This window comes from Lygodium microphyllum, chromosome 3 (genome assembly GCF_053477565.2).
Source record: "Lygodium microphyllum isolate KBCC chromosome 3, Lygodium_microphyllum_v1.1.10, whole genome shotgun sequence".
NCBI lineage: Eukaryota > Viridiplantae > Streptophyta > Polypodiopsida > Schizaeales > Lygodiaceae > Lygodium > Lygodium microphyllum.
In genome coordinates this window covers 70,238,406-70,265,743 of record NC_141137.1, presented here as the reverse complement: position 1 = coordinate 70,265,743, position 27,338 = coordinate 70,238,406, and the positions used below count along the sequence as shown (strand labels likewise).

Here is a 27,338-nt window from a genome sequence, read left to right as displayed (position 1 = left end):
TAAATAGGGCGAGATGTTATGTTCCAAATGAGATGTAGACACGCTGCCTAAGGGTATATCGCAAAGCCCAAGATACATGGAGATAAGCCCTCATGATGATCTTTCACACCACAATATAAACCATGGTCATGACTTGGGTGGCTATAGCTTGGGTCATAAACGATGAGGATATCCAAGGGAGCCTCTCTTTTCTTTTCATTAGGCAACTTCTGAGCAAGAACTCCTCTAGATGACTTGTATGCATAATAGACCAAGGAACACTTTTAGAGATCTTCAAGATATATTTAGACCATGAGGCGTACCCATGCTATAGACCTTCAAGATTTATCCATGGCAAAGACTCAAGGATTTTGGATAGAAACCGTCCACTCTCTCCATGGGAGATGGAAGAGAGGATGCAACGTGGCTCCAAGAGGATGAGGAGGAGGGAGGCCGCCTTGTGGACCTAGGATACCACCACCTTTTATTCATATTATCCTTCAAATGCTCTGGCATTACAGCCCACCAAATTGGTTGTTCATACAACCAATGTATTTGTGATCTCCTTAGCTACTCTTTACATGGTTTTTTTAACTTGAATTTTCTTTTCTTTGAAATAAAAAAGGGATCTACATGCAATTGTTGAGTAACAAGAATTAACACTGAACCAACTTTATGAGCCAATAGTTACACTTGGAAGGATATGTAGTAGGACATCATATTCTAGTGAATGGGAGAGGATATGGCCCTGCCTCTATAACTCTACATATTGTGTGGCACTCATATAGCTGTAAACACTACATTTTCCCATTCATTTTGCAAAGTGATCCAACTGTTCATGCATTTTCATTTGTAGCAACACCAACACCACTTCGTACAACGATAGGCTTTTACGAGGACCATTACCAAGGGTGGCTTTACTCTTAGACCAATATACATGAACATGGATATGTCATTTGGGATGAGAGGTGCCAAAATACATACAGAATCTGAATGAGCCTTGCATGGATAACCTTTAGTAGGGTTGTTCCAAACAGATACTTGGTGCTGTTAAGATGAACAAAAAAACACATGGATAGGCAAAATGCATGGAAGAATTTCCTTGAAAGTGATCATGATCATTGAAATCGGATTCTTGGTTGACAATATGCTAAACACCACCGAAGGAGGGCTGATGAAATTTCATTCTCCAATGTCAAGATCATATTAACTTTTCTTTCAAGTACAAAACAAACCAGTGGAAGATCATTCAATAAGCATTACCCCAATAAGGGAAATAGTTTGCTGTCAAGTCGAACAAAGGGTTTCTTTGTACATGCTCTACATGAAGACACTTTAATCGTTTATCTTAAATTATGATTGTTGTACTCCATGGCTTCCTGGTATGGATTGAATGTATGCTTGAACATCAGTTTGCACTCTAGAACCCCATCCTCTGGAAGATCTGTGCAGTGAACACCATTCTTAACCTGCAATAAGAGTGAACAGGCTTAGTAAACAGAACAAGTACTATATACAATGAAGGGCCCATAGTAATGTTTATAGTTGAGAAAAGAATAAGATATGGCTTTGGATGTGAAACCTTGTTGATTCCATATTTTGCCCTAAGGCTATGAGGTCTTAAAATTCTGGACACTTGGGAATCTGGCGGTCCACAGAAATCTCTGAATGCTTTCACAGGATTCCCTTGACCATCTTTGTTACAGACTTCCAATGCAATGAAGGGCCCAGAGGCCAGTTCATGAACCATTGCCTGAATTTAGCAGAATTAAGGAAAAACGTTAGGCTACAGTTACTCTCAAGAAAACAACCCCTGCCACTGGAAGCATAACATCAAATTGGCATAATAGATTAATGGCCTTCACCAACATTAATTTACACTTTCTTTCAAACTTTCCTTTTAAGTTCACAAGGATGCAGTAACAAAGCACTAATTACAGAGTAATAGACAGAAGTATGCCACATTCTTCTCTCAACAATTGCTGGAATTCAGGAAATAAAGAGGATGAAATCAAATAAATTGCTTGTCTTTTTCCTTGCCTTGATCTATGCACCGCCCTTCTCACAGCTGTCACACACCCCCAGGCCCCCTACTGTTCTGCCCTTGCTACTAGTTATCACCCGCCCTTGCTGTCTTATTGCACATGCCTGTCACAACACATGCAGCTTCCCTGTTCTGCCAGTTTCCCCCTGCTCCTGGTGCCACTGCACATACCCCTACCATTCAATCCCCCCCTCCCCCGTAGATATACCATACACTAGGGTCCTCCCTAATCACTCCACCCTCCATCACAACTAGAGTGTGGTTTTGGAGCTATCGCCTCAAGAAGATCTATTGGGGGGAAGGAAGGCTGGAGATGGAGGCCGAGGTTCAAGAGGAATAGGAGGAGGTGAGAAGGTGGCCAAGGCAGGACGTAAGAGAGAGGAGAAAGGGTGGAGGCCATTTGGCAACAACTATCTACTTAGGTACCAGCACCCATCCTACAGAGCCATGACTATTTGTTTTTCACCCCTCAAGGCTAACATCCAATATCAGCTCTAAGCAACCAGTTACTCTGGTTTAGATAGGTGACACCCTAGAGTTGCAATTGACATCTAAATGGTCTGATGGTCCAGCCAAATATCAGGAGAAATTGACCAACAAACAGGGCCTGTTATTGACCAAGATTCTGGCCTCCAGCTTTTATGGTTTGTCAACAGGGCTCTAACAGGGACCAGTATTGATTGAGCTTGTATGGCTTGTCCAGGGAACATACTTTCATGCTCTTCAGCACATCCATTCCTCTTTTCTAAGAGATAAGAGTGGTTGCTCGTGAAACTTTTTGTAATGATACTAACTGCCCATAGCAGATGTCCTATTTCTTTCATGATGAACACTCAAAATGGTAACCTAACTAAGTTGACATAATAGATTAATGGCCTAGCCTCTGCAACTTGGCCAATCAAGTAGTTTATGATTTCAGTGCTACCCCAGAAAATACATAAATTATGGCATTGATTTTGGTGGCTACCCCACCCCAGTATCTAACAATGAACTTCATCCAAAACATTAGATAAGATGTGTTCCATTTTATGTGGACAACATTAACTGAGAACCGGCAAGAATAGAATTAAGTATCTCAACAATATTGACATATTAAGCCAAGTTAATACAATCCTTGTCACATGAAATATTACTATGATGCTGCCAGCTACAATACAACTCAGAGGGTGAGCAAGGTGATCGGCTTTAATATGATGATTGATTATTTTCATTACATGAAAGTCTGGTACGACACCCTTGTAGATATCATAAAATTCAGCTGCGTTTGGTTGACTGAATGTAAGCAATTCCATAGCCGTTATGTCAAATTTTTTGGAAATGAGTTCAATAACTTGTCCTGCTAGTCCTGCAATTAATTCACCACACAAGAGAGAGCATCAGAGAGTTTCAGTTGATGATTACTGTAATTGGAAAAACAGCAGAAAGGTTTTGAATGTGCTAATGTAAGCTTTTGTCTTTTTGGGTGGCTGGCAGTAGTGATTTTCTAAGCTTATCATGGTATTGTCTTTGTTTGGCACTGGCAGCAACCTTGGTAATCTAAAGCCCCACCATTTGTATAAGGACATTAATAATATCCCCAAAAAGAACAGCCAGCCAGGGATACCATTTGTATACAGACATTAGAATATCCCTGCATCCCAACTGGCTAGATGGACACAACTGGCATACAGACAAGAAAATATTCCCTGAATCCCAAATGGCTAGCAGGACTTACCAGTGCCTCATGCACTCTGAATCACCCTGTAATCTCTAATCTCTCTCCAAATGGCTAGATAGGTAGGCCTCTCATTCATGCGCCCTGAGTCACCCTGCAATCCCACCCATGTGCCTTCTAATGATATGGATAAAATCTCTCTCCAAATACAAGCCAGTGTCTTAGAGGTTGTGGCATGTTGCTGCTCTATGGCCTCACTACACGAGGTTGTCCATGTCCAAACACATGATGGAGAGAATTCAAGAGTTGGTACCCCCAAATTGGAGGACGGGCACAACACTTCTCAGACTTCAAGGGTTGGACTCTTCACCAGCGAAAACATCTTTCTTATGGTGATGGCTATTAGTGGAGAGAGTTTATACGTTCTCAGTACAAGAGGATGGCAAACTCAGGAAAAAAGATCTAGATCAGCTGGAGTTTAAAGTGCCACAGAATCAGAATTGTGACTCATTGTGACAAGACTTGGATTTTGGTCCTAGACTCTGAAACACATGCATGATGGGCTGCTGGAGGTATTAGGCATAGGAGGCAGCCTCTTAGAGACTACAATGGGATCCTCAGGGGAGGGTATGGAGAGATCCATTTGTGGAGACACCTAGGGATTTCCCTTTTTCAGATACACCACTCGATTGGGGAGGAGGATTCAGATGAGCAGGATCAGAGTGATTCCAATGGTGTCTGCTCATGGCATATCACCACCTTTCCTTGCTGACTTCTGGAGGAGATTGGAGGACATTTTAGACCTAGAAAGATACCACTCTTTCTATAGTTACTAACACATAGGAATTTAGTGGTTGATATATGGCTTGGTTATGGCAGACCCTGTTCCCTGTGTTAGAAGGGAAGCTTAAAGGAGACACACAAACAGTACACTTGGGGTTTCCCTGAGCTCAGGAGATATGGAGCAGGACCCTCAGGATGGTTTCATGGCACTACTATGATTGTAACATGGGGGCAGCTTCTTGGATCGTGGATAGAGGCCCAACCTGCAGATCTGAGGATGTGCAGTGATGTCATGCTTATCTTGTCTTGGGGCAGCTTGTGAGCAGGATTGCTGAACTGAATTTTTTGCAGACAATGTGGACTTAGGGACATTGTCATAGATGGGAGCTCACAGCTAGCACCATTGCTTGTTATATGTGGACCACCAGATGCAGCCATGCTAGAGATCTATTGAACATATCCATTGCAAAGGCTCTCTCTGGGATTTGGACAGAGATTGTCCATACTCACTGTGGGAGATGGGAGAAGATATGAGACTATGAGGAGAGATGTGTTTCTCAGGACATGAGATTCTGGCACCGTCTTCCACTGTCAGTCACATATGGTCTGGCATGACAGACCTCCAGATTGGTTATTCATCCAAGTCATGTAATAAACTTCCCCTTTGTTGAATATTTTTGGTCCTAGAAATCCCTTGCAGGGCTGTTTTGTGCACTGTAAGGCCTTGCCTTGGGATACTTTGTCCAAAGGAGATATTGCCAAATATAAGACTGGAGGAAAGCTTTTGGCTCAGGAAGGTTGGCATACTTTCTTCACTATTGGCACATAAGACTAGCAACAGACACTAGCTTGGTTATGTCAGATTGGAACTGTCTGAGCGCTCAAAGATTTGGAGGATAGCTCTCAAACTGGTGTTTCAAGGCACTCAAGGAGAGGTAACAGTGAGTAATAGATTGGTCACATACAGTGGATCTGCTTGTGTATAAGAGGACCATCAAGGGAGCAAATTGGTAGCATCATGGCCTTGTATCAAAGGGCCTTGAACGAGATCGCCTGATGATGCCGTCTATTCATGAAGGGGGTCCAGTGGAGTGGACAGAAGTGCCTACAGTACAGAATTGGTACAGCTCCTCTCTAGAGGAGAAATTATGCTATTTGGTGATTGCTATTGGCATTCAGGGATCTTTCTACTTCCTAATCAGAGAGGATAGCAGGGTTATGAGGGAGCCAACTTCACAAAGTATGCTGGCTTCAAATGCCAGAGATTAACTGGCTTGATTCTCCACTTCTTGTTTGTTTTGATTGCAACTTCAGCCATTCACAAAAACCAGCTGAGGGCTGTTAAGAAAGCACAGCAATACCAAAACATACCATTATATGTTTCCTTCTGCCAAGTAAAATCCTACAGCAGTGCAATCCTAAAACATGGCAGAAATCTTGGAAGACAGCAATGATACAAGTTGCGTAAGGGTAATTGTAAGACATTTCCAACTAGAAGCATAAAAAATACTCTTTGCAGGACAATCTTAATATCTACTGCCTGTCATTTTTACTACTAACAGTCCTACCCGTATGTATTTGGGTTCCTTCCACTCCATTCAATCTAAACTCTCCCAGTAAGTGTTCAATGAGAGCAGAATTGCCTGTCAACTATTTGCATGATTGTCAGGGTGTGCATAGAGCGGCACACGGCACAGTTTGTTGAACAATGAGGCCCGATATACATTTCACCCATTAAACTCGTCTAATAAGCTTAGAAACATGCAGGCATATACATGGAAAAAAACTATAGTAGTTTGTCTCAACCAAATATTTGACAGATAACAGCATAGCAGTTCTCACATACCATCAAAGACTAAATGAGGTTTTATCAAGCAAAGTGTACAGTCACTCAATCGTGCACAGCTTCCCAAGTTGCGATCACTGAAGAAAAAGGAGGACTCCTGTCACATAAAACAGCATTATTGTTTCAGCACTGGAAGGGACTATATGCATTGTGCGTGATATAACCAATAAACATAACACTTTAATTTAATGTTTCTTTTTCCCAGAGGAGAAGAATTCTATTAATAAGACTCCTCAGAACAAAATCCCAAGGCAAAATGCAAAATACAGAGCAGCCCTGTAAAGGACTTATAGCTGAACATAGCAAAAAAATGTTTATGGTTCCTGCTTGCTTTCTACGCATCTCCCATACCCCTTCCCTCCGCCCATCTAACCTTCTCTCCCTGTCCTCCAGTGCCCCTGCACATCCCTAATAGGCTAATTCCCTCATGACTTCCCTTCTCGCCACTTGCCCTTCATCTGTCCCAATTTCTCCTCTAACCTTCTCCCTCCCTGCCAGCAGCATCATACCTTCTCCTTCATCATGTGCTTCCCCTCCTCTTGCACCCTCCACCCCTTTCACATCGCTGGTCTCTGATCCTATCATTAATCTTGTGCCAACATGACCTATATTTGTACTTGGCTCCTCCTACCTTAGAATGAAATAAAGAAAATAATCATAGGACACCATGCTCCAGCCATTCTCCATACATGTTCCAAATGGGCAGATGCTCGCACCTATACATACAGCACATCAAAGAGCTTCTCCAATAATTCTAATTGACCCGTTCTGCACAAAGCAATCTTGGGTGAAACCTCCCTAGACTATTGCCGCCTTTACTTTGGATCTTCATATAAAGCCATTGACCTTTCAAGGAAGCACCTTTGAGCAAAGCTTGTCAGTCTCTTGTAATTGTCTCCCAAATCTCGTCCTGAAGAATCTGACCTATCTCAAGAATGATAGGTTTCTGGCATAGTTGAAGTGGATCAAATGGTGAAATATCTGATAAGCCTTCCCGTATGCAATCCCAAGACTATCCACTTTATAAAGCCTGCACAATATGGTTGTCAATCTATGTACTAATGCTGAAAGTCCATGACCCAGGTTTATACTTGAACAAAAATGTGTCATGACTCATCACTTTTAATGCTAGGGTATTCTAACTAGGGTTGATAGTGGGTTGAGCAAGATGAGGAGGTAAGAAAAATACAAAGGAGCCTTGGGGTCATTTGTGTGGGAGCACTCCTCACTTTGGTGGACACTAGATCTTCGGAAAGCTTGAAACACCCTAATATAGAAGAATGTGCACCAATTTGCCAGTGTATAGGACCCCAACTCTTCAGCCTTGGAAGTTGAGGCCTACTATTGCCATCAGCCCTAAGCTTGAAGGTGAGTCAATGTGGCTCTATGATTGGGAGGTCAGCCAAATGCACTCTCTCCAGGATTTGCACTCTCTCTGTTGAGTTGCTTATCCACACACAGATGGCATCAATCACTGTTGTGATGGCTACTCTTTGGCTTCCAAAATTTCTTCTGTTGTCAGTGTTATGGATCTAACTTATGTTGGGTATTTCACTCACGCCTCACTTATGCCTACGCTCATATAGGAGTGTCAGTGATCAGTAGGACACTTGGGCACTTTTTACTCTCGGTAGGAGAGGTTTTTCCCCCCAGACTTATGGTATTATTTCGTATGTGCTTATGACACACACTTACAGGCACTTACCGTGTTCGGGTGTGAACACCCCCTACAACCCTAAGGTTTAAGGATTGTACCTTGTACTTTCAGTTTACACTCTTTGAATCTATTGCATTGGGTGTTGTGCTTCACTCTCACACTGTCTGCTATTTTCTGTGCTAAGCTTTGATCCTGCCTTCCCTCACATTTGGTATCAGAGCAGCTTTGGCTCTGTTAAGCTGAGTTCAGCTCAACTCTACTTAGGTACAACTCTGCTCAGCAACCGCCAGTCAGGAAGCAACTACCGCTACCAAGCACGTTCTTCACCTGTGGCGCCATGAAGCACAACCACGCCACCGTCCTGCAGCTCGCCAGTCCGCCGAGGAGCTCGCTAGCCAAGCTGCCTCTGCCCTCGCCTCCCTACCTGTGCCCCTGTCCTAGCTGAACTGCCTGTGCCACACTCGCCCGCTGCCTCAAGCGTCGCCTGCATCTGACCAACCGTCAGCAGTCGCCACGTCATGCTTTGTGCCTAAAGCCTGCACACACGCCCGCCTGCAGCTGCCTTTGCCCTCCCGCATTCCGACTCGCAGCTCACCACTCGTCTGACCTGTCAACTGTGCCGTGAGGAACCTGCTGCGCCGCCCGTCACTCGTCAGCACCATGCTGACACCCCTCTGACCTGACACGCGCCAGTGGTCAGCGACAACAGCCCGTCATTACTAAGGTTTTTTTTATAAAAAAAATTATCATTTTATTCCAGAATAAATATCTGGAAAAGGAGGTTCCTACGCAGCAAGCATAACATTCAGAAACGTGTCTGGGACACATTGGATGCAAATTTTTTGGAACATTCATTAAAAATTTTGGGGCTTTTATGTTTTCTGAGGGCATTGGCATACGCACTGCAATTACAGTCACTGAAAGACTGTTTTGAACAAATCTGAGGTCAGAAATTTTGGGGGTTTTGCTGGTACAGTGTTGCTGAACACTAATTGCACGTTGGATTGCGTGCATTACAGACAGTTTTGACAGAGTGCACCTCTGTACACTAACTGCAGAAAGTTATTTGCTACAATTTCTGGGAATTTTCAGATTTCCAATTTTGGTCCTGCTTCAACATTGCTCTTTTGCTTTTTTAGGTAATTGATAATCATGGCCAATCAAGGAGGAGATGTCTTCACCTATGTATCCAAGGAGGATAGATTGGATGGAAATAACTATTCACTTTGGTCCTTCATGATGAAGAATGTACTTGCGGCAAAAAATCTTTGGGATTATGTCAGTGGCGAAGAAGCTAGACCTGGAGTTGTGGCTCTAGCTACTCTTCCAGGAGGACGTGCACATCGGGCACCTCAGCCTGCTCCACTTCAGCCACTTCCCCAAAGAACAGCAGCTCAAAAAGCATGGGATACACGGGATGCACAGGCTTTGTCGCTGATTGCATTGGCAGTTTAGCAGTCAATCATTCCCCACATTCGTTCAGCAGCTTCTTCACAAGAAGCTTGGCTAACTTTGGAGCAGACATTTGTAGGCAAGAATGAGACTCGCATCTCTTTCTTAAAGAAAGTGCTAGAGACATAGAAAATAGATGAAGGTGATTCTATTCAAGATCACTTGAACAAAATTCAGGACTTGCGAGAGCAACTCATGAATGTTGATGAGTATTATTCGGATGCACAAATGATATCTACCACTTTGAACTCATTACCTCCTTCGTACTTGGCTTTTCATACGGCCTTAAACCTCACCATGAGGATTGTCGCACAGCCAATCACTTTTCTTCAGCTAGTGAGTTTGCTTCTAGAGGAGGAGAAAACAAGAAGAAATAGTGGTGTGGATGCTATCGCCTCTGAGCAGGCTTTTATGGCTAGACAGAAGGGCAAAGGCGACCAAGTGAAGAATGCTTTGTAGAGTTTTGGGACTTTTGGCACATCATAGGCAAATAAAAAACAAGGGGGCATGCAAACCAAAAAGGGAAAATGCCATTATTGTAAGAAGCCAAGCCACTACATCATTGAGTGTAGGGAGAGAATCGCCAAGGAGAAGGAGTCAAGAATGTTTGTTTCTGATGCTCCTTCCACTGCTACTGAGTCCGCGTCCTTTGTTGCAAACAGGGACTACTGTTTTTACACATGCAGTTATGACACCTCTTGGGCAGATCGAGCATTTAGCTCTACTGAGGTGCAGGCACTTGGTTTTTTGACAGTGGTGCTTCTAGGCACATATTATATCTCGTAGAGATTTATTTGCATCTGTTCATGCAGCTCCAGTTGGCAAGTCTGTACAGTGTGCCAACAATGCATCATATCCTGTTCGAGGTATTGGGGAGATTGTGCTCACAGCCATTGATGGCTCTATTCTCTGCCTACAAGATGCTTTATTTGTGCCAGGCATAAAGAAGACTCTGCTCTCTATTTCTTCTTTGGCACGTTGTGGATTACAGATCACATTTCATGATGAAAGATGCATGGTAAGAGACAAAGAACACATGACTTTGGTCTTGACAGGTACTTTATGTCATGGGTTATACGAATTGGATGCTCTTTCAGTTGATTAGACTACGTACTTGGTATCCACTTGGTATCCACTCTTACTCCTGCTATGATACAGGTAGAGTTATGGCATGCTAGGATGGGGCATGCAAACTTTGGCAGCTTGAAGCTCTTATAGCGTATGCAGATGCTAGATAGATTACCTCTACTCGAGAGACCTCCTGAGCACTTGTGCGAATGATGTATTTTGGGAAAAATGTATCGTTTTTCGTTTCCTTGTGAAGTTGCTTTTAGAGCAACAACTAGGTTGCAGTTAGTGCATTCAGATATATATGGACCTATGCAGACAAAGTCATTGGGAGGATGTTACTATTTTGTGACTTTTATTGATGACTTTACTTGCTTTTGATGGGTCTACTTTTTGGTCAAAAAGTCAGAAGTCTATGATTCATTCTTGGCTTTTATTGCACTTGTTGAAAACCAGTTTGGTTGTCAAATTAAGACTCTCCGTTCGGACTAAGGGGGGGAATACATGTCCTCTATACTGAATTCTTTTTTGAAGCAGAAGGGCATTGTCCATCAATACACTACTACTTATACTCCACAGCAGAATGGGGTTGCAAAGAGGAAGAATCGGTCATTCATGGAGATGACTAGATGTATGCTGAAAGCAAAGAGCTTGCCACATAGTTTTTGGATGGAAACCGTCATGTGTGCTTGCCATGTTCTGAACAGATGCCCCACCAAAGCTTTGAAGAAAATTACACCTTTTGAGGCTTGGAACAGCCGGAAACCTTCTGTTGGACACTTTCGTACCTTTGGATGCCTTGCATATGCACATATTCCAAAGGTACTCAGAAAAAAGTTGGATGACAAGGCTATCAAATGCATTTTTGTGGGTTATAGCAGTGAAAGCAAAGGCTACAGACTCTATGATCGTGTTTCTAAAAAAGGTGTTTGTCAATAGGGATGTACTATTTGATGAAAATTCAGAATTATCCCTGGCTGGTTTAGACACATATCAGGCTGCTCGTGATGTATTTGAAGGGCTTTTGCCCATCACATTTGGTGATTCAACTAGAGTTTCAGCAAGTGAACTCAATGTTCAGCCAACTGCTCCTTTGGAAAATGCAGAAAATCAATCATTGGCTGATTTGAATATTCAGCAAAGTGCTGAAACTGAAATTCAGTAAGAGCTTATGCACAGTCAGGAAGCAAGACAAATGCCTAGATGGTATTTACAGACTATGAAAGATAGTCATCTGGATGCACCCATGGTTGGTCGTACTAGAAGGCAAGGTCGTATGCATGATACTGCACATACCATGGAGTTCGTTATGGTAGCAAGCACCCTTGATGATGAGGAGCCTGAATGTTTTGAGGATGCACAATAGAGTGTGCATTGGATGGCAGCAATGAAAGCTGAATTGGATTTTATCACTAAGAATCAAACATGGGATTTGATGTCTTTACCATGTTTCTGTAGCATGCCCTTTTCTAGCTTTTTTGCATGTATTCTTATTTCCAAACTACTTTAGCCCTTGGTATAAAAATCCTTTATCTTTGCCATCAGAATGATCTAAAAAGAAATTGACCCCCCTTTACCATTTGGGAAGAAAACCATTGGAACAAAATGGGTCTACAAGCTGAAATGGAATGCAGATGGATCCATTGACAAATATAAGGAAAGGCTTGTAGCTAAAGGCTATGCACAAAAGAAGGCATTGACTATGAGGAGACATTTGCTCCTGCTTCTTGCATGACGACCATTAGGTCTATGGTTGCTTTGGCTGCTCATTATGGATGGATTGTGCATTAGTTGGATATTAAAACTGCATTTTTACATGGGGAACTTCATGAGAATGTATATGTACAACAGCCCATTGGTTTTGCAGTTGAGGGCTTGGAACACTTGGTTTGCAGGCTGAAAAAAGCTTTATATGGTTTGAAACAAGCTCCTAGAGCTTGGTATGCAAAGATAGATGCTTTCTTGCTTAGCCAAGGATTCATAAACAACTCATCTAAGTCTACCCTTTACGTATGTAAAGAGGGGGGATCCATGTTGATCATTTGTCTTTATGTTGATGATCTCTTGCTTACAAGGACACATGTTGATCAAATTTCAGCATTTAAACAAAATTTGCAGCAAACTTTTGGCATGTCAGACAAGGGGTCTTTGCAGGATTACTTGGGCATTCAGTTCATACATGATGCTAGAGGTATTGGGTTGTCACAGTCAAGATACATTGGTAAACTTCTTGAGAAGTTTGGCTTACAGGATTGCAAGCCAGTCTGTACACCAATGGAACCTAGACTTAAGCTATCATTACATAATGACAGTGATTTGTTTGATATACATACATATGCTCCAGCAGTTGGATGTCTTATTTACTTATGCAACACTAGGCCGGACATACAGTTTGCAGTTTCAGCCCTGTACAGATATATGCATCAGGCACGCATGTCACATTGGCAAGTTGTTAAGCATGTCTTCTGTTACCTGCAAGGTACTAGATCTCTTGGATTGCTTTATGCCAAGGGGGGACCACTACAGTTACATGCTTATAGTGATTCTGACTGGGCTGGTGATTATGATTCGCGTCACTCCACTAGTGGCAATTGTTACTTTCTTGGCTTATCTTGCATATCTTAGCTTAGCAAGAAACAGTCCACTATTGCCACATCGTCATGTGAAGCTGAATACAAGGCAGCTTTCACTACCACAGTTGAATGCATATGGATTAGATGCTTGCTAGCTGATCTAGATGTATCTGTTACGGAGCCTACTCCTTTGTTCACTGACAATCAGAGTGCCATTGCAGTGGCACGGAACCCAGTGTTTCTGACTGGGCTGGTGATTATGATTCGCGTCACTCCACTAGTGGCAATTGTTACTTTCTTGGCTCATCTTGCATATCTTGGCTTAGCAAGAAACAATCCACTGTTGCTATATCGTCATATGAAGCTGAATACAAGGCAGCTTTCACTACCACAGTTGAATGCATATGGATTAGACACTTGCTAGCTGATCTGGATGTATGTGTTACAGAGCCTACTCCTTTGTTCACTGACAATCAGAGTGCCATTGCAGTGGCACGGAACCCAGTGTTTCATGCACGCAAAAAACACATTAAGATACATTATCACTTTGTCAGAGAGAGGCTACATGCAGGTGATATCAGCCTTGTCTATTGTCCTACCACCAGTAATGTGACAAACATCTTCACCAAAGCTCTTCCTTGTGAAAAATTTGAAGAATTTCGCCAGGCTTTAACTTTGATCTCCTTTGGTGGCGGATGATCTTTGTACTCTTGATCACTCTTCACTCCAAGGGGGTTTGTTGGGTATTTCACTCACACCTCACTTACACCTACACTCACATAGGAGTGTCGGTGATCAGTAGGACATTGGGACACTTTTTACTCTCGGTAGGAGAGGTTTTTTCCCCCAGACTTATGGTATTATTTTGTATGTGCTTATGACACACACTTACGGACACTTACCGTGTTCCGGTGTGAACACCCCCTACAACCCTAGGGTTTAAGGGTTGTACCTTGTACTTTCAATTTACACTCTTTTAGTCTATTGCATTGGGTATCGTGCTTCACTCTCACAATGTCTATTGTTTTCTGTGCTGAGCTTCGATCCTGCCTTCCCTCACAACTTAATGGTTGTGATCTAGAATGCCCGATAGTAGTGTTGCATTGGACCTATCTGATTCACGTGAAAATAGAGGTATTTGTGATTGTACAACACTCCAGAAGTCAGGAAAAGTATAAGACAATTCCCATGCAACATGTTTTCTTTTTCTCCTTTAATTTCAGTAACAAAATATTCTAATGACTACCGTAAGATCACTGGTTAACACTACCAATTTACGAACAATTATAATGATACCCTCGCCATCAAGAACCATGCTGAGGTTGTTGAAGATTCCATCCCATAAAAACTCAAGGACTTCAAGTGACAACAAACCAGTCCATACAAAGGGATTCCTAGAAGCACAGTAGAGGAACAAGGAAAGTAACTTGCCAACAAAACAAGCCCATAAGGAGAATGTTTTGCAGTTAGCCTAGGAACTTGCTAGGGGAATGCCCAAGCAAAGGATAAGCTCAGCATTATCAAAGACCTTATAATTATTTTGTTTCTTCCATGATATTTTTTATGTCAATGAGAGCATTTGCTAGCATTTTAAAGTAAAACATGTTCAAGCACATAATCTCACTTGGCATAGAGTGCAAGATAAACACAAGTATATAGTGCACTATACAAGAGCAGAGACAAAGCTTGGTCCCAAAGACATCAACTTAGTGAATGAATTCATCATTAACATAAGGTGACTTTCAATTTTCCCATTCTGAGTTTGGAACATGTTTGTTGCATTCTTGAGACGTCTTAATTCTACAGTAAATCAATCTTAGTTTTGTTTCTTTGTAATAGTTTTTAAAAAGTGGTTCATAGTGATGAGACCAATGGACGCATTAGAGCATGTAACTCTAGTTTTGATTGCAAAAAGTATTGTGTGCTTATTGGATACCCAAGGCGCTTGTGGTCACTAACCCTCAATTTATAATTCAAATGTATCTACAATACTATAAATCTTTGTTGGGTCCACAAGAAATTCTCACTCATGCAGTTCCTATTGCTCGTCGTTACATTTTAGACATGGTGCATAACTAGGTGAAGCCTGAATGGGTGGATTTTATGAAGGTGGGTATTACTGAGGCAAAGGTCGAGGAGGTGTTGACCCAAGCCTTGGTTGGGATGGCTTGCCTAATGAACAATTTTCAGCATATGTAGACCAGCTTAAGGACCCATTGGCTCGACTTTGTCAGCAACTTTGGAGATTGGGCTGCATGCCTTCCGATTGGAAGATTGTAATGCTTTGTTTATTATCAAAGGCTCCTTCTCCTTAGATTTTGAAGCAATGGAGGCCCATTTCTATCATGGGATCCTTGTATAAAATATTTTCTAAGATCATTGCTAAGATTGCAAAAAGTATTCCAATAGTTGACTCACCTGCATTAGTAAGGTTTCATTAAGGAATAGAATATTATGCATAATATTTTGAATGTTTAGTTAGAGATAGATTATGCCAAATCCTTTGAACAGCAGGTTGTTATGATTCAACTAGATATTGAAAAGGCTTTTGATCGTGTCAACTAGTCCTTTCTTCAATCGTTAATGTCTACCATGGGTTTTGGTCCGTGAATGACTTATCAATACTATCAACACCAATGTAGTAGCACATATAGTGCTTAATGGGGTTGTGACTAAAGAGATTTCTCAGGGATGCCCCCTTAGTCCCTTGATGGTTGCACTCGTGACTCATCCGATGCTCTCCTTGCTAGATGAATTGGTTGTTGATGGTGAGATCATTGGAATAGCTTTTTCAAGTGGAGGTAAGATTTTGAGGCAATCTCTCACCAATCATTTATTTATGTTTCTTAAGACCTGAGAGGTCCAATTCGGATAAGACAATGACTATTTGGAGCGTATTTGGTCTCACTTCAGGACTATATATCAAACACACAAAAATCCACTCTGATCAATTGTACAGAGAGTGATCTACAAGCTTTGGGGCAAGGACCGGATGCGGCTCTTGGTGCAATATTCCTTTGTTTTATGCAATATCTCAGTTTGCATATTTACATGGTAAACTCAATCTCGATGTTATTTTGTCTAGTATAGGATATTTTTTATGTTGTCCATCCAAACTCCTAGAACCTTGCATGAAATAGCAACCAAGCAAGCCCTCGTTGAACATAGAAGTCTCATAGAATGCTTAACTGAGGACTTAAGTGGTATACAACATCATCTATGGGACCATAAGATTAAGCTTCCACTTGATAGCAGTCCCATCTTGCAACAACTTTACCAATTTAGCCAACAAGACCAGGATGAGACTACTCAGCAATTGCAAGAGTATGTCATCAAGAGTTTACTGAACCAAGTATCATGGAGCATAGTTCTACTTTTAACTAAGAAGGACAAGGAATCAAACTACATCAACTATCAATAAGCCTTGATAGTGTGCATGAGACCCTATATTAAACTCATCATGGTTTGAATCAATCCACATTTTGTGCCATCCAATGCCTATGTGACATTCTAGTGGATGATGAATAATTTTGCTCATTATCTTGAAGGAAAGGATGGTAATGTTTATGGATGGCATATCCATACACGTCAAGTAGTTGAAGGAGCATACAAAGTATCTCTACTTAATGTTACAAATTGTTTAATGAATGTGCTTATATAGACAAGATCAAGATACACCTTTTTCTGAAGAAAATAAAATTTAATGAAGATCCCCTTAGCAGATAAACAACACTACAGTAAAAAACAAAGTTCAAATCCACGTGCATGAAAAAATATAAGCACATGGAATTGACTTATCCCAAGCTGTAAGTTTTAGGGACGGCATCTCGTACAGTGACTAACAATAAAGCTAGAATTGCAATCTACTATGTCAAACACATAACTAACCCATCAGTGACAAAGGATGCAAAGATGTCTAGTAAGGATTCTGTCTCCTCATGACCTCTGAATCACCTTGTAACCTGTCACAAGCATGTAAACTTGCTCTTAGCTTTGGCCAAGGTGGACATTCTACTAGCAACACTGCAAGCGGTTGGGTTGAAAGTGCATTTCCAGCCCTTTCCTGCTGTTCAGCACTGTTTTCCAGCCTTTCAGCTTACTGTCCAGCCAGGCAACTCCAGACTGCACCTTCTCCAGCTTCCACCTGTAATGCTCATACTTTCTTCTCTACTCCTCTTCCAAAGGTATCACTGCTGATGGTGGTGGGGGGGCAGGGTCTGAAAGCTGAGGGAGGGAGGGAGGGAGGGAGAGGATATATGAATTTTATTTAGCTAGGAGAGTGGTGGTTGCTAACCAGGTTCTTCTCGGGGTCATGTGATATATCACTTCTTATTGGGCATTCTCTAGGTCATGCATTGGCCAAGTGAAACACCTCATCGGGAACATTATTTGGTTAGGAGGAGATAGGAGCTCAGCAACGGCAAAGGTAGCTTGCAATGCTTGTGGATCATAAACCCAGAAAGCCACAATAGAGCCTTATTAGTATAAGCTTGTTGTCAAGGGTCTTCTTCCAATCAAGTCTTTGAAGGAACTTTTTCTATGGAGGCCACAGTCTATTATATACACACTTCAAGAACCATGGCAGCCTGGCACTCATTGGACTTTTCAGGAAATCAAGTCCAAAGACCTAGGGAGGATCTTTGAGGTTAAATTTGCAGCTACCACCATCAGAGCTTTGAGATTTGTTTCATCTGGCCTTCATCAAAGGAGGCAACATATTCTCTTCAGACACTACCTAAGATCAGAGCTGGCCACACTCTTGGATAGAGAGCATATCTTTTGTGATGGAGGCTCTCCACACAACTAGCTTTCTAAGTGGATGTTTGGTTTGCTTTTTAGGAGCTACCTTAGGAGATTCAAAGGCAAAGACTAAAGTTCTCATAGATGGCAAAGGTATGCTGGGGACAGTATCATGGATATCAGAGTTATTGCCATGAGGACATGTATTTTTGAAACCTCACTTAACATGTGGATTAATTTTTAATCACATGATTAAGTAAATGTTGCACATGTGAGGTGTAACTAGGGTTAGAGTAAATTTGCGAGCCTGGGACCCAAGAAAATCACAAGATGTCAAAGGCAAAAGTTGCTATAAGTTATGTTGCACAAGTACTTGGTGGTATCTGGTGTCAATTGTTGGCCTGTGGCATTTGATGGTACCTAATGCCGATCTAATGGTCAAAGATGGCACAAAGAGACTCGGGAGTGGAAGATGCCTAGCCAATTTAATTGTTGGCCAGTTTTTTTTTTTTTTGGCACCGAAATAATTATAAGATTAATTTTCAGTAATTGAAAGCTGAAAATTAAATTTAATGATGGATAATGTTGGAAAAACCATTTGGGAAGGTTGCCACTTGGCAAACTTGCCCATACAGGCTGGTAAAAGGATGAAGAAGAGGAAAAACGAGATCATTCTTGCTGTAGCAAATGTGGGAGAGCTGTGAGCAGACATTGCTAGCCTATTTTCAGTCATTGCACCCAGCCACAAGTGAGTTTTGAGGAGGCGATTGCAAATTCGGACCCTCCAGAGCTAGGTGATTGCATCCAAGTACAATGTGGCAGCTGATTTGGATGTCTTAGCTGTAGGGCGGCAACATTTAATGCTGTTGTGGCAGGGCAGCAGCTGCATTTGGCTGATTTTCAGTCATGCTTCCTGTCAAAACTCTGAATTTTCTCTCTCTACAGCTTTCTCTCTCACCTTCCAACCATTTCACAACCTTGCTCCGAATACCTCAGCATTTCTCTGCTGTAAACCCTAATTTACAAATTTCTCTGCTGTCAACCCTAATTTACAACAGAAAGTAAGGTTTAGCAGCAACCTCGAGAAGCATGCCAAAAATTGGAAGCTCTAAGACTTGGATTTTTCAAGGCTAAAGGTAAATTTCAACTAAATTTAGGTGGAGGACTAGCGAACCATTGAATTTGGAGCATTTCCATCGTCTATGAAGTGAGTGAAGGCCAATTAAGTCCCGAATCAAGGAGCAAATCAGATTGAAGACTTCCTGGTCACTTTGGACAGCAAGGGGAATTTGGATTGCGAAGGGGATCGGGAGAATCCTATTGTAAATCAAACTCTTCTTCAATAAAGCTAAAGAAATACCAAAAGGGGTGACAATTTTGGGGCAATCAAGTGTGCATTCTCCAAGATTAGTAGATAAATTTGTATTTTCAGATTTGCATTTATTGGTTGCTGCTGTAATTAAGTTGTAATCAAGGATTTACCACACATCCACAGAAGGAAGGCTAGTTTCAATTATGATAGAGTATCAAAAGGTGTCCCCTTGAGCAAAGGATAGATATAGCCACTTCACAAACTTGGATAGATCTCTTCTCCATAGGGGACATCCTTCTTGGGGTCATTGTGAGTAGCCAATATAGGATCTTCACTTTCACGGTGAAGGAGGATAGCCACCTTTAGAGAGAGGATTTGGATCAAGCAAAGTTCACGGGCTGTTCCAAATGCAAGATCAAAGTAATGGCATACTATGAAAGATTGGTATATTGATCAAGACCCATGCACTTGATTGATTGATGGATGGAGACACTTGGCTAGCAGCAACTAGCTATACCACTTAGGTTGGGGAGGAGGATTTAGATAACTAGGATTAGAGTAGTGTCAATGGCCACTACTCACTAGCATGAACAAGGTATTTGAGATGCCTTCTTGTCAAACTTTTTGGAGGAGATTGAATGACAACTTTATGCCTAGGAAGATCTCTCTCTTCTTATGACCAATAGCTCACAAGAGTTTGGTACTTGGAATATGGCTCGATTATGGCAGGGTTCCAATGGCATATACAAGATGTGGTGAGTTAGAGGAGACTCACAAGTATTATCTATGGGATTGTCTTGGATCTCAAAAGGTGTGGAGGAGAGCCCTGAGGACAATACTTTTGTGCCACAATAAAGATTATGGTTGTGACTTCAAGAGCAGTAGCTTGAATCACACACAAAGTCCCAATATGCACATATGAGGCTGTTCAAGGAATCAACTCTTTCCTCATCATTGAGCAGCATTAGAGTAGGATGCCCACTCCTAGACACAAGGACAGGGTCACAAATGGGAGTCGATTGCTAGTATCATTGCTCAGTCAATTGCTAGTATCATTGCTCAGCACATTTGGAGTGCGAAGTGTTGCCATGCTATAGACCTTCAAGATGTTTCCTCTATAAAGACTCTTTCAAGGATTTGGGCAGAGATCATCCATACTCTTCATAGGCAACTAGAGAGACTATAGGGTGGTTTTGAGAGGATGACAAGAGATCTTGTGGCACCTTCTTTCACCTAGTCTCTCATATGGTTTGGCACTGTAGCCCACTGAATTGAATAGAGGACCTCCTTTGAACTTTGTTTTAACCTCACCATGGATTTCATGTCACTCAATCTATCATGTTTTGACGGAGGAGATAGTTCTATCTAGAGCATGCATTTCTTTTCAATTGGTTTTAGGTCTGTTCACAGTGGTGGAGGATAGTGTCCAGCACTCTGCATTTCTTTTTCAATGGCTAGAGAATCTGTTCACACTAAACAAAAGGTGATCTGCATTAGTATGCAGCAGTCAGCATTGTCTTGTGTTGCCTGCATTATTATATTATTATTTTTAGGTTGTCCAGCATTTTGGCATGCTTCTAGATCAGATCAGCCAATTTTTGGCATATATGGCTACATATAGCCTGCTTCCAGTGGCTGGTGATTTATTTTGCTTTTCAAGTTTAAAGCCACTCTAACATTCAAGACACTCCATCTCCCAGTGCTGCCTTAAGTCATCAGCCTGATCCAGTGCCCTCACTAATGCCTTGGGCTGCATGCAAGGACTGATCAATCCGCCTTTGTATTTAGCTTTCATTCAGATTCAGTGCAGATTTTCTTCTTCAGTTCTCTTCTTTCATTGCAACCTTTCTATTCCCTTCTCTCTGCGTGTTTGTGTCCCTCTCCCATTGCGCACTCTCACAGTGATTAATAGATTTTTCCTTTCTCTGAACAAAAAAGGATATGCGGAAAGAAATTCAGCTAATGAGTCCAGAACCTGTAGTTTAATGCTCCAACTACGATTTGGGTCTATAAAACAACACAGGGTAAAGAAACCAACTTAAACCACACTTTCTTAGTTGTGTGCATATGTGTTTGCTTCATGTGTGTTGATAAGTATGAGTAAGATACATACACCAAGACACTTCCTATACAAGTAATGTATGCTACAGAAAATTTGTGTAAAAGTAGATGTGTGATGTCCCAAATGCTACATAGATACCTTACTCCCCTAGACTCACTACATTTACAGTTTAGCCCTCTTGGCTTAGAACCAAAAAACATTTAAAATAACTTCACTGGATCTCTAGGTGAAGCTCACTACGAAGGTGTAAATACCAATATTTCTAACAAGCTTCCTTTTTGAAGACTTCACTGTTTGTCACTCAAACATGATGCCATGGGTTTTATGCAGCACCCCATGCAAAATACCTTATGCCAGACCCTTAATCATCTTTGTTCTTTTACTTTTAGCTCACTATGCTAGCTGTGAATCACTTACTTTCAAGCTCCAACAGCTAACATTGCTTTACTATTGAAACGGAAACACGGACCAATTATTACCACAACAAAGCTACCTTTACAGAGGTTTGCATGCACGTGTGTTGATATTCTGGAAAGTTTTAAAAGAAAGAGAGACGAGTCGGAAATCAAACAACCTTTTTAGCTGATTCCAAAGAATCAGAACCATGGCATGCATTTTCTGTGTTATTAGTTCCAAACTGTGCCCTTATTGAGTTTGGAGATCTCTCTTTAGCTTCCTCGCTGTTTGTGGGGCCTGTTAACAAGAACAGGACATAACAATCAGTACGAAACATATCAATGTAAATTTCCCCCTGAGACATCTATCAGGAATACATTTCGTCAAATAGGTGAAAGCCTTCTAGAGTTGAGCAGTTTAGAGAGTCTTTGACAGTTGAGCAGCTTAGGCATGTCAAAACATAGTTTTGGTGTTTGCTGCAGTGTGCAAGTTTATGTTTTCTTTGTTGTGCTCCAAAGAGGTAATCCACAACTTCAGAAGCTGGACTCATCATGTGCTCAATGTACATCATACAGACAGTTGTAAAATCATACAATTTTTGCTTGATAGTACAGAACTAGATCCGTATTTGATGTAATCTGCCATTGCTGCCAACAGCCAACACCACCTTCCCACTGCTGTCACTTCCCCTGCTCCTGCTACCTGCCTCTCCTACAGCTGCCTCCTGCCTCCTCTGCAGCAGCATGTCTCCTGGACCTGTACCCAGCTGCCACCTTGCTTTCTGCCTCACCTGCCCCCCCCACGGGTCTGTCACTGCCACTGGCCCTAGCTCTGCCTGCTCCAGTTGGCTGCCACAGCGCCAACAGCAGATACCACCTTCCTGCTGCTGCCGTTTCCCCGGCTGCCACCACCTGCCTCACCTGCAGCATGTCTCCTGGACCTGCACCCAGCTGCTGCCCCACTTTCAGCCTCATCCCCATGGCCCACCCCCTTTTCCTGCCACCACTGCCCTGGCCCCCTAGCTTCACCTGCTCCAGATGCCTGCACTGCCTATTGCTGCTCCTGTACCTGTGGTGCAGCACCCAACTAGATACACTTCCAGATCCCACCCACATCGCCATTCTCTACAGTCCCCCTCCCCTCCACTTCCCCTCCAGCCATGCCTGAACAACAGCAGCTCCCTCTCTTTGTAGCAGCATTCCCCTTGCTGGTCAACTAGCAGCTCACTCAGGTGGTCTTTGGAGAATGCATACAATGGAAACCCTATGGTCCCTCTCTTTGTAGCAGCATTCTCCTCGCTAGTTGACTAGCAGCTCACTTGGGTGGTCTTCAGAGAATGAATGCAATGGAAACCCTATGGTCCAATGTTAGTGTACCTCAAGGGTGCTCCCTAGTCATACACCTTGCCAGTAGTCCTCTCTAAGGAACAGCTTCAAACAGACCGTGCTACAGAGAAAGAATTAGAGGAGACTGTAGTCTTTGGGCAGGTCATGGGTCACTCTCCATTCAGAGCACAGTCACAACTGGTTTCACTCCACCTAGCATATCGACACCTTGCACATAGCAAAGGCAATGGTAATGGGCCAGGGCATATTCATTGTTTGCTTTACTTTAGCGGACACTACATCAAAGCTTGTTGACAACTCTCCTATTGCATCTACTAAGGGGATCATCTACAAGGTTGAATGGTACGGCCATTTTATATTCTCTTCCTTTGAGTCTCTCCACAAATTCCCCAGATATCCTATCAGCCTTATCTTCCCACACCTTGCAGTAGAGTATTGCCAATTGGTGGACTTTGGGAGACTCTTTGGCACAGTACTCTCTCCTTTGTTTGCCAATGCAATGACAGGAGCAAGAGTGCCAAAGGTACATGTGGCCATGGAAGATGTAGCCCCAACCAAGAGAGGGCACCTTAGGTGAGGCCTCGCATCAATATGGCCCTTGACAATGGTAGCCTCCCACATAGCGAGAGCATCCTCACCCCCCACAACTCCACAACCAATCCTGCCCCACAATAGAACGAATTGTCATCTCACATGTCAAATTCCCACACCCACCCTGCCCCTTGATACTACTCCCCCCAGCCACCATCCCACTCTTGGCCCCTTGCAAGCATTAACGAGCCCCACACCCTTGTGCCTTCTCCTTAACAGCAGCAGACTGGCCCTTCGCTTCACAAGGGAAGCACCACAACCCGCACAACAAGCCATGCCTTCCCTCACCACACCAACCTTCTTTCATAAGAGATCTATAATCTTGGTCATACCTGAGAGTTGTGAGCCTTGGGAAGTTCCCACTTCCATTGAAAGTGGGAATCTTCGTGATTTGTAAGTCTCAGAATGACTAGGCACATGGCTCCTCCACCTTGGCTGAACTACCCCTTTCTCTAGACTACCTACTCTGGTGGATGAGTGGAGAAGTTCATCCATAACCAAGTGAGGAAGCATGTATCCCAATAGCTCAAAGATGTAGGATTAGAGTTACTTTGGCATCAGTGGCCCACCGCCTAGATCCATGATGGACATGAATTGACAATCTTGTGCAAAATTCCCTCACCTCTACATTCTCATCCATACCACACAACAATAGCGCCTCTAGATGTGATCGAGTGGCCACTAGCCCAAGCTACTCAATACTATTAGGTCTCAGAGGCTTGCCTAGCACCTTGACACATGGAGACACACTCTACAATTCAAGGTACAACTATCATCCCCTTCTACACCCATGGGCTAGTATGGGAAGTGGAGTTCGCCCTCGAAACTATCTGCCAAGCACCATTACATGGTCCCTAGTTCTCCAACTTTATCTTCAACCATGCTGAACAAGAGCTGTGAAGAAATACCCTAATACAAAAACATAAATGTACAACAAAGCGTAAACTCAACAAAAAACAGTAAGGGTTAGGGTAACTTAAAGACAATGAACATAGTGGAAATCTAAATGAATGACTGAATTTTGAATATACAATGCTCATGTAGCAAACAAACTGTGCAGGGAATGAAAATTGTACCCCGAACTCTGGTGTCTGGATGACCAAAGTAGAGGTGATGAGTGGAGGAGTGTATCGCACTCCATACAAATCCCAAAATGCAATAGAGGTTGCCAGATCTAGTGGCAAACAAGTAGTGAGGAGAGAGAAAAACTGCAAATGCAGCCTCCAGGAGTAGGGCAATGGGCAGGAGAGCACCCAGGAGTAATAAGTGCAAGGTACAATGTCAAACACAACCTACTAGTACAAAACGCAGGATTCTAGAGAGGTCACCTATAGGTGGGGATGATGCTTGAGCAGCAAACGCAAGAGATGATGCTGCAGCCTGAAATCCAAGGTGTTGGAAGGTGGGTGGTAGTTGCTGACAACTCCAGGGAGTGAAAACCACAAAGAGGAGGCTGGAAACAGATGCTTGATGGATACAGATAGCAATGGACAACTTAACAAGGTGTGAGCAATGAAGCTAGAAGGCTTTGAAACTTGCAAAAACGAGATTAGGCTAAATGGAGAGCAATCTACCTATTTATAGAAACTTTTGAGACCTCGTGTCACGCACTATTTTAAAACTCTCTGGAGTTATGCACCATTTTAGGGTTTTCATTAATTAAGCATATTTAAGGCTATTCAAGAGTCTAATTCAACATGTAATGCTTATTTTAGCTCAACAAGAGCCTATTCGGAAAATTCTAGAATATCCCCATAAGCTAACACGTAGCCTCCTAAAACATGAATAACTTCCATTTCAATGGAGCACAAGGTCCCAAGAAGTTGATTGTTCAGCAAAAGCTACAATCCACCCTTTGCAAGATGCATTAACATCCTTCTTGTTCAAGAGCATAAGCTCTCCCCTCCTAAGGCAACATAGTTGGGATGGTGCTTCCAAGAAGTTTTCACACCATTTGGTATTCTATGATCACCCATGGTCGAAGTGGAGGAGTATGCACGTCAATTGGCTTGAGTTCATTGTCTTGTGTGCAAGATCACCGAAGTATCATTGCAAGTAAAGGCCCTATGGTGAGACTAGATATTAAGGGCTTTTGCGTTGGAATCTAAAACCAATCTTCCTTCCGTGGATGGGTGATAATTCCCTAATTACAACTTAGTCACAGCAATAACATTTATTAAAAAACTGAGAAATGCAAATTAATGTACAATCTCGGACAACAGACACCCTATTGACCCCAAAATTAGCGCCCCTTTTAGTATTTATTTAACTTAATTGAAGAAGAAGTTGATGTACAATGGGATTCTCCCAATCCCTTTTGGTATTCCAACACCTCTTGCTGTCCAAAATGACCAACAAGTCCTCAATCTAATTTGCCCCTTAATTCGAGTAGTCAATTGGCCTTCAATAGTTTTGGAGATGGGAAATGCCCCAGATTCATTGATTTGCTAGTCTCTCCACTTGAATTTGACTAGCATCTCAATTGGCTTGAGTTCATTGTCTTGTGTGCAAGATCACCGAAGTATCATTGCAAGTAAAGGCCCGATGGTGAGACTAGATATTAAGGGCAATGCATTGGAATCTAAAACCAGTCTTCCTTCCGTGGATGGGTGATAATTTTCTAATTACAACTTAGTTACAACAATAACATTTATTACAAAAATAAGAAATGCAAATTAACGTACAATCTTGGACAATGGACATCCTGTTGACCCTAAAACTAGCCCCCCTTTCAGTATTTATTGAACTTAATTGAAGAAGAAGTTGATATACAATGGGATCCTCCCAATCCCTTTCAGTATTCCAACTCCCCTTGCTATCCAAAATGACCAACAAGTCTTCAATCTGATTCGCTCCTTAATTCGAGTAGTCAATTGGCCTTTACCAGCTTTGATGGAGATAGAAAATGCCCCAAATTTATTGATTTGTTAGTCTCTCCACTTGAATTTGACTAAAAACAGCTTCAGCCCTGTTGAATCTAAGTCTTGGAGCTCCAATTTCTAGCACCTTCCCAAGGCTTTTGCTAAACCCTAATTTCTACTGCAAATTAGGGTTTATAGCAAAGAAATCTGAAATTTCTCAACCTCTAGTTATCTCAATGTTGTAATCTTCAAAGCAAGGTTATAGAAACGCAGGGAGATGAGAGAGAATGTTGAAGAGAGAGAAAATTCAGACTTTTTTCGCGAAGAACTGAAGAAAATTTATCGTTTCCTACTGCTGCCCTGTCTCAACAGTTGTAGACGCAGAGAACTGAAGAAAATTAGTCATTTACTGCTATTGCCCTATCTCAATAGCCCGTAGATGCTATCACCTGTTGTTGATTAGTTTTCTCTTGCCCCTGGCTACCTCAGAAGGTCCTCCAATTGCTCCAAATCAAACCAACAACATCTCTCTCTCTCTCTCTCTCTCTCTCTCTCGCACACTAAATACACTAAAAATGTCTCTCTAGCCTCTAAAAAGGTTTTTCAATCTTGCATGGGCATTTTTAACAAGTGGTAGCCTTCCCAAATGGTTTTTCCAGCATTATCCATAATTAAATATTAATTTTCAATCTTTAAAGAATAAAAATTAATCTAATAATTATTTTAGTGCATTGAAAAATAATTTGACTGGCCAATAATTAAATTGGCTAGGCAACTTCCATTTCCAAGTGTCTCTGCATCATCTTTGACCATTCAGATTGACGTTAGATACCATTAAATGTCACTTCTCTAATGTCACCAATTGACACTTATGGCCAAATGAATGATCTAGACCAACAATTGGCACCAGATACCACTAAGTACCCGTACGACATAACTTACAGCAACTTTTGCCTTTGACATCCCATGATTTC

General features: G+C 42.2%; 1 protein-coding gene across 4 annotated transcripts in view; it reads right to left on the bottom strand.

Annotated features, from left to right (window-relative positions):
* Positions 1-896: 896 nt before the first annotated feature.
* The window catches only part of LOC148038473 (uncharacterized), a 155,704-nt gene continuing 129,262 nt past the window's right edge, over positions 897-27,338 (bottom strand). Inside the window, exons 6-10 of one of the 4 annotated variants that reach the window (XM_087672447.1) lie at positions 21,745-21,863; positions 6,307-6,403; positions 3,238-3,368; positions 1,562-1,732; positions 897-1,448 (exon numbers count right to left, since the gene is read on the bottom strand). In XM_087672447.1, the coding sequence (XP_087528573.1) occupies positions 1,323-1,448; positions 1,562-1,732; positions 3,238-3,368; positions 6,307-6,403; positions 21,745-21,863 (644 nt within the window). In that variant the 3' untranslated portion in view covers positions 897-1,322. The remainder of the gene's footprint in view (positions 1,449-1,561; positions 1,733-3,237; positions 3,369-6,306; positions 6,404-21,744; positions 21,864-27,338) is intronic. The other 3 variants (XM_087672456.1, XM_087672439.1, XM_087672430.1) reach the window with 3 other exon arrangements.